General features: G+C 36.0%; 1 protein-coding gene across 1 annotated transcript in view; it reads left to right on the top strand.

The window, feature by feature from the left end:
* LOC106469356 (fumarate hydratase, mitochondrial-like) overlaps positions 1-13,538 on the top strand; it is a 25,133-nt gene extending 11,595 nt beyond the window's left edge. Inside the window, exons 8-10 of the mRNA XM_013929843.2 lie at positions 5,903-6,106; positions 11,359-11,575; positions 12,510-13,538. Coding sequence (XP_013785297.1) covers positions 5,903-6,106; positions 11,359-11,575; positions 12,510-12,717 — 629 coding nt within the window. The 3' untranslated portion in view covers positions 12,718-13,538. The remainder of the gene's footprint in view (positions 1-5,902; positions 6,107-11,358; positions 11,576-12,509) is intronic.
* The last annotated feature ends 1,217 nt before the right edge of the window (positions 13,539-14,755 follow it).

Raw genomic sequence — 14,755 nt, 5'->3', positions numbered from 1 at the left:
CATGTTTCGACGTTACAACGTCATCCTGTAACGTTGAAACATGTAGAGTCGTCAACTTTTTTGAAGCTCATAGATAGGCCTAAATAAAATGTTTTTAATTGTTTGCCAGTTTAACGTTGAATATTATTTAAGGTTGTGTATACTTTGACCATATCCATATGGTTAAAGGCAATTTTGAAGCTTAACATTTATTTAACTTGGGAAACACATAAAAATGTCTTGTTTTTGTCTATTAACAGAATACTCTTTTTTTTCTCTATTATTAAGAACTTCATAAATTTATTAATATAATTGATAATTTCTTGTTTAATATTAACATAAAAACAAGAATTCTCAGATGTTGTTTTTCCATAAAATGCTATAGAATTTAAATTTTCAAAAGCCATATTATTATAAAACTTCTTATTCATTAATACAATAACACTGTCTTTATCACATTTTGAATAATTAAATCTTCCATATTTCTCATCCTGTAAGAGCTAAATGTTCACCTTTACTAGGGTTATCTTCTGATACGATTACTTATCTCTTCCCACAGTTACAGCTATTCTTGACTTAACTGCTCTCTAGTGCGCAAATTTTTTCTTGCCACTAGCCTTGAAACTCCCGTAATTCCACGTGGTTCAGCTACACTTAAGCATGCAAATTAGTATGTGACAGTCCTCCACCAATAGATGTGTGACAAACCTTCCTATTGCAGCTGACTCCCTCTGTGCAGTTGAACCCAAACTCCTCCTCTTGATTTGGCACAACACCTACTGCTTGATTTCAAACATTTTTGTTTCTTTAGTGCATTTTGAACAGATTCAAAGTATTGTTTATAATTCCCTATTTAAGTTGGGTTTCTTCATTTGATTGTGAATTATTTTTCTCACTCTGTTACTGGTAGTCAATCAATATTATTAAGTTCACAATTTACTATTACGACTACAATGGTTACCGATGATACTGGTGTTCAACAGCTTGTTACAATGGCTGCAGGTGTGGCATTATCAGTGGAGGAATTGTCAGCCGTAGTTCATCAGGAGATGGCTTCTTTTATGTGGGCCAAGGGATCTCCCAATCGGTAAGCAATTCTGCCATTATCTGAGGACTTAAAGTAGGATGAAGTGGATTTGGACAGCTTTTCTCCCCCTTCTTTTGCTGTGTAGGCATATTCTCAGCCTTTTGAATTGCCTGGCCCCCAGTCACCATTTTTAGACTTAATATCACAAGTATGTTGTGTTTTGTCTAAGTCACCCATGTGATTTGGTCCCTCCCCTTCCTTTTTAACCTCATAATAAATTAAGTATAAATACAACTAAACGTTCAAATGTTGCCAAGGAGCAGTCACAGTGTCCCAAACTCATATGCCACAACAGAAATTTGGCTTTCAAACATAACTGTCTGTGACCCACCAGTAGGGCACATGGCAGCCAACATGTTAACTGCAGCACCTAGTTCTAAATTTTTGATTTTTCCCCCTTTACTTAATATTGGGGTTCATGCTGAATGTTTTGCAGATCAATTAATTGTGGGGGTTAATATGCTATGCTGCCCTGGTACTGCAGAGGCTCATGCATATCATTGTTCAGCAAATCCTTGGGTCATTCGACTTTTGTTAAAGGGACTCTCCCTTCTTTTCCTCCCACCTTATTATCCCTGTCCCAGTTCCTCCCCACCCCCCTTAAGAACCCATTTTCTGCCAGTGTCTCAAGGAAGCAGTCCAAGACCTTCTCATGAAGGATGCCATCGAACAGGTTTCTCCTGTGCTTCCAGGATTCTATTCCTGACTTTTTGTTGTCCCCAAGAAGAACCTGTATTGGCATCCTATTTTTGATCTCTCCCATCTGAATCACTTCTTTGACTTGCCTTGACTCACCATGAAATCCTACCTGTCCCTCAGATGGGCCTTTCTTCCAGGGCTTTGGATGATGAGATTCGATGTGTCTGACACTTATCTTCACATCCCTTGTGCTCGGGCTTCTTGTCACTATCTACGTTTTGTCCATAAGGATCAGGTTTATCCATTCTGAGCTCTTCCTTTCGCACTGCTATCAGCACCCAATGCTTTCTGTTGGATGGTCCAGTAATTTGCTGGATTCCTATGTTTTTGTGGGCATCAGCACCCTATGCTTTCTGTCAGTTGGTCCAGTAATTTGCCAGATTCCTAAGTTTTTGTTGGCTCAACTTACATTTTTATATGAATATCTGGCTTCTTCTATGGCTCCATCCTTTGCAGAGTCTTCCACACTCACCCAACTTCTCATCAGAGAAGTTACCCAGGTGGGTTGGATTATCTACACGGAGAAGTCTGTTATCCATCGAACCCAGCCTTCTCTTCATCTGCATGCCTTGGAGTTTTTAGCTCAGAGGGCACTATCAGCATCTTATCTCCCTGTATGTGAGGTTCTGTTTCTTTTGGGTTCTTTAGCATAACTGGAGGCTCATATCACTCTGGGCCATGCCCACATGCATTCCTTGCAGTGGGTACTACAAGATCAGTGGCACCTCATCATGGACCCTCAGGATTTACAGATATTTCTTCCTGCTTCCCTTCTGTATGACTTCCTCTGGTAGTTTGACAGGGACTACATGACAGTGGGGGTGCCTCTTTCTCCTGTCTGGATATCCACATCTTCACAGATGCTTCGTTGTCAAGATGGGGTGTGTGCTGCAATACACAGGAGTTCTCGAGACTTTTGTCTTAGGAGGAGTTATGTCTTCACATCAACGTTTTGAAGCTCCAGGCTAATCGTCAGGTGGTTGTTCAATTTATGTTGTCTCTGCAGGGCATGACAGTTATAATTCATTCAAGAACTTGATGATTGTCTCTTACATCTCCTGAAAAGGTGGCACTCGATCCCAGTCTTTGTGTTCCCACACACTGGTAGTGCTCATCTTCTGGGCTCACAACCATCAAGTTCATTTGCTGGCTTGTCACTTACCAGGTGTCCTTAATCTTGTCCCTGTTTGTCTATCCTGCTCTGACAAGCTTCTACCCATGGAGTGGTCTATTGACCAAGTATTCAGATGGTTATATTTTCAGTTGGATACTTCCAAGCTTTATGCATTTGCCACTCGTTTAAATGCAAAACTTCCACTCTTTTGGTCCCCAGTTCCATATCGTTTGGCTTTGGCTGTGGATGCTTTCAGCCAGGATTGGAAGGACCTTTTCTTTTATACATACCCTCCTATCTGTCTTCTACCCCAAGTACATTTTGTGGCTTTGTTCTGACTGGCTCAATCGTAGCTTCTGTCCATGTCCCTTCTCCAGGAACTACCTCCAGTATCTTTCCCTCTCTTCCGGTCCTTCCTCTGGCAACCTCACAAGAGTGCTTCATCCCTCTGTTCCCACACTCCAGCTTCATGCATGGCATTTGTCTGATCCTTTGTGAGGGGTTTGGGACTATCCACAAGTGTAGCATCTTTGTTGTCTCACTCTGTCTATTTCTCATCCATGCCTGTGTATCAACATGAGTGGAGAATATTCTATCATTGGTCTATCCAGCATGGATTCTCCTTTTCCTTCTCCTTTGGCTTATGGACATCACTGGTCGGACTTGTTCACCACATTTTCCACCACAAACCATTTGTTCTTTTATATCCCGATCATTCCTTCCCAAAGCATCATATGCCAATGAAGGAAATTTTGCCTTCACCCCTTTTTACCTACTTTCAGTATCCTAAATTTCCTCCTGCTCTGATCCAAATCGTTTCCTATGTCCAGTCCATGCTTTACAGTGTTGTGTCACTTACAACATCCTTTCATGACTCTCCTCACTTTCGCCCGAATTTTGCCAGTTGTTCTGTATTTCATCCCATCATATCTGTCATCCCCAATGGCAGCTCATTTCTATCAACCTTTGGCGGAGATTATCCAGGCAGGGATATGAACTACTCCCCACACCTTTGTGTCACACTACTTGCACCATCTGACAATTTCCTTCTCTGCCAGATATAACCTCCCTCCTGTAATCATTCTCCATACATCGGTACAACTCTGAGTGATAAGTTTGTTTTTTTTTAGTTTTTTTCCTTCAGGGGCCTACTCCACATGTTATGGATCCCACTCTGTGATGAGTGGTGCCTGTCCAGGTATACTCATATCCAAAATCCACACTGTAAGATCTGTGAGGTCTATCATGCTCATTGTTGAGATGGGGTGTTTCATAAGACTGCTTGCAGGTTCTTCCTTATGGTATGTTGCATCAAAAGTATGTTTGTACCAGGCTGTACACTCATGGACTAACATGAGTAAAGCAGAAAGAGATTGATGCCCGTTTCTAATGTTCCTTAGATTGCTGGAATCAGGAATGGTCTGCTTTTCAAAATTGGATTTGGTGGTCACCCATTGCATTTGCACCAGTGATGCATTCCTCAGGACTCTTCACCGCATTCCTCCCTCTTCCAGTGGAGTACAAGAGCCCTTACCACTTCCCAACTCCTAACCACTGGGGCGGTGGATCATGGAGGATCCTCCTGAATGTGCACAATTCCACTCAGTTAAGAGTAGGGAGGGGGTGATTTACCAGTGTAGAAGGCGTGAGTATCCTCCTGCCATGGGTCTGATGTTTTATTCCAGATGCTTTTGGTCTGAACTGGAATTTTCTATCTGTTTTGCAGTTCACCCCTCCCTCCTTCTGCTTTCTGGATGTAATTTTCTGGGCAACTGGTTTAGGATGGAGCCAGACCAGCCAACATAAGTCCTCACGTATGAGTGGACTGGAAACTTTCTCCTACAATGGACTGGATGTTACATCCCCAATGACAATCAATTTTATACTAGAATTGACCCTCCACTTTGCATTTCCAACTTCCTGACATCATCCGGATGTACATTCTCAGGGTTTCTTGCTGCTGGATGTGCACATTTGATGGTTTAGGTTCTTGGAATGGAGGCTCTTCTTACCTTCTGGTTCCTAGACATAAGGAGAATGGTTGAGGACCCGCCTGACTGAGTTCCTCCTGGTGCCACTGGTCTGGACTGGAGTTGATTTCTCACTTCTGGTCAGATGTGCCCTAGCCACTCTACACATTCCTTTTCCTTAGGGATTTGAAATTATTGCCTTCCACCTTTTGATTGCAACACCACACCTGTTAGCTTCACATGGGCGAAGAGTATACCTGTTTCAGATGTGGTGTGGTCTCTCACAAGTGTGTTTCCTCTCCATTGAGAAGACACACTCCATGGGTGTTCTTCAGACACTTTTGAAGGGTGCTCCTCTAGGTAAATTTACACTTGTCCCTCTACCTTCTCAATGTGGGATTCTAGTTGTAACTGTGAGTGGAGGTAAGTAGTCGTATCAGAAGTTGATATTTTCCTACACTGAAAATATATTTCCAAATAGATACTTACCTCTCTCACACTTCCCACTTCTGGTGTCATTTTTTGTGCCTAATCATGATGTGAAGATTGGGTTCAACTGCATAGAGGGAGTCAGCTGCAATAGGAGGATTTGTCACACTCCTATTGGTGGAGGACTGTCACATGCTAGTTTGCATGCTTAAATGCAGTTGAACCATGTGGAATTAAGTAGGAGTTTAAGGCTAGAGGGAGCGAAAGTTTAAGTATCTATCGGATGTATCCATCAGAAACATATTTTCAGAATTGTTTTTAATTATGTCCCAAATTAAATTTCAGTATCACAATATAATAATCTTTAAATTAATTTTCACAAAAAAATTACATTTTCTTGAGTACTAACATTGCTAAAATTTGGGGTTCGTGTCTGCAGCAGACACAAAGCATATAGCCAACTGTTTAGGTTTGAACTAAAACAAGTATAATTGTATTTTTCCCAATATTTGATATTTAATCATGAAACCATATTGAAAATTACAATAGTATTTCAGTTGGATAACAACAACAATTTTCTTATTATGGTTGTTTGCCTCATTCTTCATTGAATTTTACTTTCAGGTTTGCCATTTGTAACAGCACCAAACAAGTTTGAAGCTCTGGCTTCCCATGATACCATGGTGGAAGTGTCTGGAGCTATGAACGTGATTGCCTGTAGCTTAATGAAGATTGCTAATGACATCAGATTCCTTGGATCTGGCCCGAGATGTGGATTAGGAGAATTAATCTTGCCCGAGAATGAACCAGGAAGTAGTATCATGCCAGGTAAAATATGTTGGTTGTTATGTAGTTTACAGATAATGTATTGTTGTAACATTGTTCTTTCATTCTGTGGATTCATTTGGATTATTTGGCAAAAAAATAATACAAAATGCAGTTCACGTAATCATAATGAATTAATTTATTTATTTCTAAAATTTGTTTTAGGATAAGTTCACTTTGGCACAAGTTGTAGGCCTAAGTTCACAAACAGCATTTAAAAGAAATTCCTTACTAATGGATTGATAAACCTGCAACTCACTGATTAGCAGAATAGAACTGAAATGCTTATTGAATTTTTCACTGTTCTCATTAAACTTTCACACACTGATTACTTGTATTTATAAATGACGTACCCTCGTTTCAAGATATTGGACATCATCAGGGTTAGCAGCTCCCTCTAGCAAATAACTAAATTATAAATTTAGTTTACAACACTGCCCTCTTTCTGGATTGTGAGGTATCTTGAACAATTTAATGCGCAACAGTCCACCAAGTCCATGTGGTAGTTTTCTCTTCCAGGGCTGATGGTATGCAGATGGGAAGAGATCTTGTCTCTTTTCTTCACATATCCTGCTATTGGGGAAGTTGGATAGTTCTCCAAGTGAATTTACTGGCAGCTCTATCCTTGATGAACCTCTTGAAGAGGTCTTAACAAGAACCCTGTACTTTTCAGCAGGATGATTTTCCACAAACAAATTCCTCTATGTAAATCACTCAATTGGCTATTCTCTCACCAACATAATTCCTAAAAATGATTGTGACTCAAACTACCTCTCTTTCTATATTTTGTAAGTCAAATCATTGGTTTCATTTTTTTACAATGTATGTTTCTTCTAAACACCTATCTAAATTGGAGTTTGTTCTTTTTTCTGAAGGGAATTATTAAGCCATACCATGTCACCATGATGAAATCCAGTCTTATCACCATTAGCTTTTTAGTTATTTTTCATTTTATCACAAGCGTATTCTTTAGATACATTACAGTTCATCTAAACATTGATTTTTGGTTATTCCAACAATCAGCTAATTGAAATATTGCTATTATGTTTTTTTGTTGTTAAGCACAAAGGTACATATCTGGGGGGGACTCAGGGCTGATTCCCATTGTCACTGAACTTTCTCACCATGTGTCTTTGTTATTGGAACGCTAGTAAGGCTATCTGTCACTGTCACTAATTTTGAACTGCTGGCTAGCTGGCAGCACCCACTACCAAGTCTCTGGCTACTTAACTGCATTTTTAGATATTCAGACATGGTTCAAAGGGGTCCACTGGGCTGAACCCCATGATCTTTTTTCAGAAATTAATAACTGTATTATTTAGTATTGTATAAGTAGGTGCAGATCTTGAGGAGAGGGCCTAGGGAATCCAACCCCCAACTTGCAAGAATTAATAAGCAGGCATGGATATATGAAAAGGGTTCAGGGAAACATACTCCTTCCATTCATTTTTCTTAGAAATTAATAAAAAAATAGCCACATATCTTTACACTGCTATAATAGTACTGTCAGTGTTTTTATGTAATTCAGCTATTTTGAGGTTTTCTGAATTCAACACAGAGTCTGTGCCAATCCAGTTAAGACATCAGAAAATAATTTATTATTTCTAAATGAATACAGCAGTATTAATGTCAATGAAATACTGCTATGGTAAATTCACATGTTTTAGCTTTCTCCAAACACTTTTAACAGTTTGTCTTTACTTTAAAGATTTGTTTTCATCAAAGTTAGTATTGTTTAGGACACCTGCACCTTTATAACATAAACTTGTTACAGAATAAATTTTTCGTTGTTTAGAAGTTAGAATGTTTTTTGTATTGCTGATGTTTAATAAAATTAGTGAAAATACAAATGGTATGAATTTCCTTTAAAAATTTCAGTACAGGGTGAAACTGGAATTACTAGCCAATAATAGGTGGATATTAGATGACTGTAACATGTAGATACTCAATGTTTTGTACACTATACAATCGGTGTCTTTAGGAATCCAACCCCTATATTATGTATGAAATGAAGGAGTGAAAGAAAAATCAGTACACATAATATCAAATTTTATCACACACATTAGTAGAATAATTACTTTAAAAGACACAAAGGTTTATTTAAAGTAATGCTTTAGACATATATGTTTTATTTGTACTGGTAAAATTTTATGTGCTTAGTAGGGGTTGTGTCTTAGTCTAGGCATATATTTGCCATTGTTATGTATTTTATGCAGAGAATTTAGTTACACAGAAACTATAAATGCTCACTATATTCTCAAACAATTTTCCTTAACAATCTACAGCTGCAGCTTTACATTTTACATCTTGAACTTATGCAATCAAATAGTCAATAGTTACAGTAAATCATCATGAACCATATTAGCTAGTTACTAGCTATTTTTATTATCGTTACGATATATAAAGTTAACTATCATATCAAGTATTCCTTTGCCCATATTTGAGCATAAAAAATCCAGCAAATAAGACATATAAAAAAATTGGGAATTAAAAAAACCTGCAAATAGGGATCGTAAAAAAAAAGTAAGAAAACAAGGATGGAGATACTGTGAACATTATTTACTCAAACTGAAAATACCTATTTTGAGTCTACCAAATGTAATTCTAGGTAACAGCATGGAGCCAAAATAGGAGTTTGTAGTTTGAGTGAATTATATCTACAATATCTATAGCCTTGTTTGCTTACTTTTTTCAAATCCCATCACCAACTTTGAAAATAGTCATCTACTTTGCTTCAACTAATTCTCATATCTTCATCTGTTATGGCATCTATAAATTGGTCAAACAAATTCATCATTTCGCATGAAGCATCTGAGTATTTTAATTGGGCATCTTTCAAATTTTCCACATGCTCAACTAAGATCTCTTCTCTCCTCCATGCTCTGTTTTAGCCCATTACTATGAATACTTCTTTCTGACATGTTACTCTGCTTCATAGTTGCTATGGGTCTAAGCTGGAAGGTTACTTAATTCCATTAAATCTTATCCTTTTAAATGGGTTGTAAAATGGATAGCTCGTTGTCACTATACCATCTGTTCACTCTAGAAATTTATTTGAACTGAGCCTAATATGCCTCCCATGGTACCTTTCCATTATATTCCGTTGGTTTCAATAGGTGATGTTGTTGAGTTAGCAAGCTAAATTCTGGAACTGGATTTAATAGTGTCGTGATTGGAAGGTTCTGCAGTAACAGATAGCACAGCAGTAATGGTAACAGGTGTAGACCAAATAGGTGCTCCTATTTCATATTTTATAATATATGGTGTTTTAGGTTGAAAATCTTTGGTTACATATAGAAAGAAGTGTTGCTTGTGTAATCTTTGCATTTACCAATTCATTTTCCAGATGTTTCATTGACTTCTTTTTGTGCTCTACAACTTTGACATTACAGTCTTTCTGTAGCACCTTTCTGTCTCTGTACATGTATAATAAGGCTCATTCATCTCGTGTTCAATCAGATATATTTTCTTTTTAATTATTCTGCAAATATTACATCTCTCTCTTTTTTTTTCCTCCTCTCTTAAATTCTAATATGTTCTTGGTCTTTCTTTAGTTTTCTGTCTCATTCTTCTAATTTTGTTTCTTTTTTTTATCTTTTAATGCTATGTTTATTCATCTTTGTTCTTCTTTTCATTGTCTTTTCATCTCTAGAAAGTTTACAATCTTGCTTTGTAACTAGATGGTCATTCTGAAAGTTGAAGTTTCATTAAAGTTCTGTTTTTTCATCAAACTAATCCCACTCCTGATAAAAGTTGTTGTAATATTGTTCTTTCATTTGGTGATGGTGTTTTTTTGTTTTTTTATTATTTGGTCAAATTAATGCGAACTACAATCCACTTAATGATAACACATTAATTTCTTTCTTTTATAATATTTGCTACAGGTTATGCTCATTTTGACATAATTTATATGCCTAAGTTCATAAACAATGTTTCAACAAAAATGTTTCTCACTGGTGGTATGTATACACACCTAACTTACTTAGCCTTGATTGATAAACATATTAGTCACTGAATAACTGAATAGAACTGAAACACTCATTATATACTTGACTGAAATCTTATTCAATCTTCATCAGGGTTAGCAGCTTCATCTAGCAAACAACTATTACTAAATTATAACATTGAAAATATAGGTTACAACATGATCTTGAATATTATCTTGCTAGATAAGACATGCTTGTTCTCATGTAGTCAAATTTTAAGTATGGTAACTGGAAACTTGTGTGGTTTATAGGATATGTATTATCATATCTATTTAGACAGCTTATTGTCTTGTGGTCTCGAGGGTATATATTATGAAATCTATTTAGGTAGCATATTGTTATGTAGTCTACAGGGTATACATTATCAAATGTCATTAGACAGCTTGTCATGTAGTCTACAGAGTATATGTTATCAAATCTCATTAGGCAACTTGTTCTCATGTAATGTACGTATTATGTCTGATTAGACAGTTTTTGTTATGTGGTCTACAGGGTACGTCCTATCACGTCTAATTAGGTAGCTTGTTATGTAATCTACAGGATATGTCTAATAAACCAGCTTATTGTCACTTAGTTTACAAGAAATATATTGCTTGTTATCATGCAGTTTACAAAGTATGTATGTTTAATAAAGCATCTTGTTGTCCTGTTTTCAAGACTGGCATGGCCTGGTGGTTAGAGCACTCGACTCGCAATTTGCAGGTCACGGATTTGAGTTCCATTGCTGAACATGCTCACCTTTTCAGCTGTGGTTACATTATAATATGATGCTAAATCCCACTATTCATTGGTAAAAAGAGTAGTGCAAGAGTTGGTGGTGGGTGGTGTTGACTAGCTGCCTTCCCTTTAGTCTATCATTAGGGCTAGCATAGATAGCCCTAAAGTAGCTGTGTTAAAACTTCAACAAAAAAGTTGTCATGTGGTCTACAGGTTGTCTATTACTATGTCTAATGATGCAGCTTGTTGTCGACAAGTCAGCAGGGTATGTACCATGTCTAATTAGGTAACTTCTTGTCATGTGGTCTGCAGGATGTGTAGTATTATGTGTGTCGCATGGTTTATGTAATATCTGGAATGCAAAAAAATTATTTTAAACTCTTTCACTATATTGGATTTGATTGCGGTTTGTATGGCTTGCTTCATCTGTTCTGTAACTTAAGTTTAGGGGCATAAGAGGAGTCAAACCTAATAGTGAGGTTCATCATTTTCTTTTAACTGTCAACAGTAATTGAAAACCCCTTATGTTCTTGAATGGTTTTGTCTCTGTAGGTAAAGTGAACCCAACCCAATGTGAAGCTATCACCATGGTAGCTGCTCAGGTCATGGGGAATCATGTAGCCGTCACTATTGGTGGAAGCAACGGTCATTTTGAACTGAATGTCTTTAAGCCAATGATTGTTGCAAATTTGCTTCGTTCTTCCAGACTGATTGCAGATAGCTGTGTGTCATTTACCAGCAACTGTGTTGGAGGTATTCAAGCAAACAAGTAAGTGGTATAGTAGTGAGAAACATGTTTATGTGTAATGTAAAACAGAGGATAGAAATGGTTATTATTAGGTTACAAGGCAAGTTATGGAACCAACTTCAGGTGCTTGTAGTCTGTAATGCACCGTTATTAATAGTGTAAAGTAGAATGAAGGTAATTAACTCATTCCTAACTTCAAACACTTGTAGTCTGTGATGCACAGTTATTAATAGTGTAAAGTAGAATGAAGGTAATTAACTCATTCCTAACATCAAGCACTTGTAGTCTGTGATGCACAGTTATTAATAGTGTAAAGTAGAATGAAGGTAATTAACTCATTCCTAACTTCAAACACTTGTAGTCTGTGATGCACAGTTATTAATAGTGTAAAGTAAAATGAAGGTAATTAACTCATTCCTAACATCAAGCACTTGTAGTCTGTGATTTTGTGAATCCTTAAAAAAAAGTATGCTTAAATGTCACATTTAAGTATTTTCAAGAGTCTTATTAAACATCACTCCAACATTTCAAAACTGTATTGGGAATTCATCTGTGTTAAGAGTTTTGAAAATAGTCAAACTTTTTTTTAACAGACATGGCTCATGGAGATAGACACTGGGTAAAGTAGCACAGATTCTCTGACAGAAATAATTGTTTTAGCTGTGTAAGAATAAAATATCAGAGTTTGAATGTGTACCCACATTTAGTTCTGTGGTATATCAAAAAGTATTGGTCATAAATTATAATAATTTGGAAGTTACTTAAATTTTGTGCTTTATCACAAAATATTACATAAAGTGCTTAGACTGGCAGAGCATGATCTGTTGAATGGATGTTTGTGTGACAAAACATCAGAATTTTTTTGTTATCGCACACAAGAGATCCACAAAAAATCAAATAGGTAATTAAGTTCTTATATGTTATAGCACAGTAATTCAATTTTGTATTCTTACAGAGAACGCATCAACAAACTCCTTAATGAATCTCTCATGCTAGTTACTGCACTCAATCCACACATCGGATATGACAAAGCAGCCAAAATTGCCAAGACAGCCCACAAGGATGGAGCAACACTCAAAGAAACTGCTATTAAGCTTGGGTTATTAACATCTGAACAGTTTGATCAGTTAGTAAAGCCAGAGGAAATGTTAGGACCAAAATAAAGCATATTTTTCTAGTGGTTAAAGTGATAAAACGATTTCACCATGTTAAATCTGAGAAGAAGAGCTCCCATTAAGTTTTTTTTATCCAAGAATGTTTTTAACATTTTGTGCTAGTTTGCAAATTATTTGTTGGAAAACCAAGTGAGTTAATTTTTTAATATTGAGGGATCCTATGAAGTAAAACAATTAATACAAAAGTTAGCTTAAAAAATGAGATTTTAATAGGAACAAAAAATGGTAAAAACAATGTTTTGATTACTCTTTTCATCTTCAATGTCTTAAAAAACTGTCACATGTTATTTCTATCAAAATAGTTGTTTGACTTTATATCCAAGAATCTTATTTCTCCACTACATAAAAGAGATATCCAAGTTATCAAAACATATTTTAACATGAATATTCTGGGAAAGTTTATAATAAACTTGATAAATTGTTGTACCAGATGCTCAATTAAGTTGTATATTATTGTAATTTTGTGTAGAAAAAGTGAATGAAAACAAAGTTATTATGACCTGACTATTTTAATCAATGACTAGAATACATGTTCTTCGATAAATATTCATCCAATCACATGTAGAAAATGTGGCCTTAAATATTTGTTTTTATTGATAACTCATAAAGCTATTGATGATTTTTTTCAAAAACTGCTGTAAGTTTAGTATCAGTCAACCATCTTGCCAATAAATGTGTAATGTTAAAATTGCTGACATGATGGAACTTGAGGTAGTGACAAGTGTTTGGTTTGTGTATTTAATCCGCTTGATGCATTAGATACTTTACTGAGGATTCCTATACTGAATAAAAAATAATATAATATTGGAGTTTGGTTGTTTGTTTGAAGGAGTTACAAGTATACATGTACTGTTCATTTTAAATAATTGTTGCTGCAGGTTAACACAAACTATGGTATCTTTCATATTGTGTACTGGAATGAAGAGGCAAACCATTGAAGCATATGCCCTTGTGATTTTCTTAATTCCCAGTAGAACAACATCTTATAGTTATTTCAAGTAGTATACAAACTCTTAAGCTTGCACAAAGTGTATTTCAAGATACACACAGTACATCTATACAGTTAGTAAAGCAATTAAATAATGTATGGTATTTTGTTATTTAATGTAATTGTTACGTGTAAATAATTCTTACTTCATAATGAAATAACCAACAAAACGAGGTAGCCACTGTACAACAAGAACATCCAGTTTTATAGCAGATAACTATCTCCAGTTTGATCACTCATTTGTTGTGTGTCAGTGCATGTATTTTCAACTATGTAAGTAGTTGTACTTTTTTTTTTTAATAGAATAGACACCCCAACGCACTTTGCTTGCTAAGTTGCTGTTTTGTTTAGTAAAACATAATGTCTGTTTCTATGATATGTTTATAACCGTTAACATGTATATGGTTCTGGTGATGGTCCTACTGAGTGTTGGTGTGAACTGAGAGTGAAGCAATAGTAAAAGTTTAAAATTTAGCAGCAACAATGATTAGTTGGCTTTGATTTGGTCTGCTTGATTGAAAGTCGGGATTGACTTGACCCAAAGTGTGTGAGGGACGGAGAAATGGTTTTAGCATATAGTAGGATATGGCTCATGGGGGAAGACATTGGGAAAAATAAGATAAGTAGTAATAGTATATAATAGTAAGTTTGGTTGCTGTCTTGTTATTTTAAGGATCTATAAGTAAAATATTTATTCTTATATTATATCTCTGTTAATTTTCTATAATGTGAACTTAAAGGTGGCTTTGGAAGTACAAATATGTCCTACTAGTTTGTGTAATTCCCTATAGAAGAACTTTTTATAATTATTTCAAATAGTTTATGAAATCTTAGTTCCTGCAAAATTGTTGAATTATATACTTCGGTTTGATAACTTAAAATAACTTTGATGTCTTAGTATCTGGACCATGTTTTTCTGTAAAAGAGTATTTCTTGTTAAATTTAGTTTTGGTTGTAAACAGCCAGTAATAAAATGAGTCTAGCAAAATAACATTAATTACTATATACTGTTATGGCTGGCTGTACACAGCATTGTGA

The sequence above is a fragment of the Limulus polyphemus genome, unplaced genomic scaffold (genome assembly GCF_000517525.1).
Source record: "Limulus polyphemus unplaced genomic scaffold, Limulus_polyphemus-2.1.2 Scaffold3443, whole genome shotgun sequence".
Classification (NCBI taxonomy): domain Eukaryota; kingdom Metazoa; phylum Arthropoda; class Merostomata; order Xiphosura; family Limulidae; genus Limulus; species Limulus polyphemus.
This window is presented reverse-complemented; position numbering and strand designations above follow the sequence as displayed.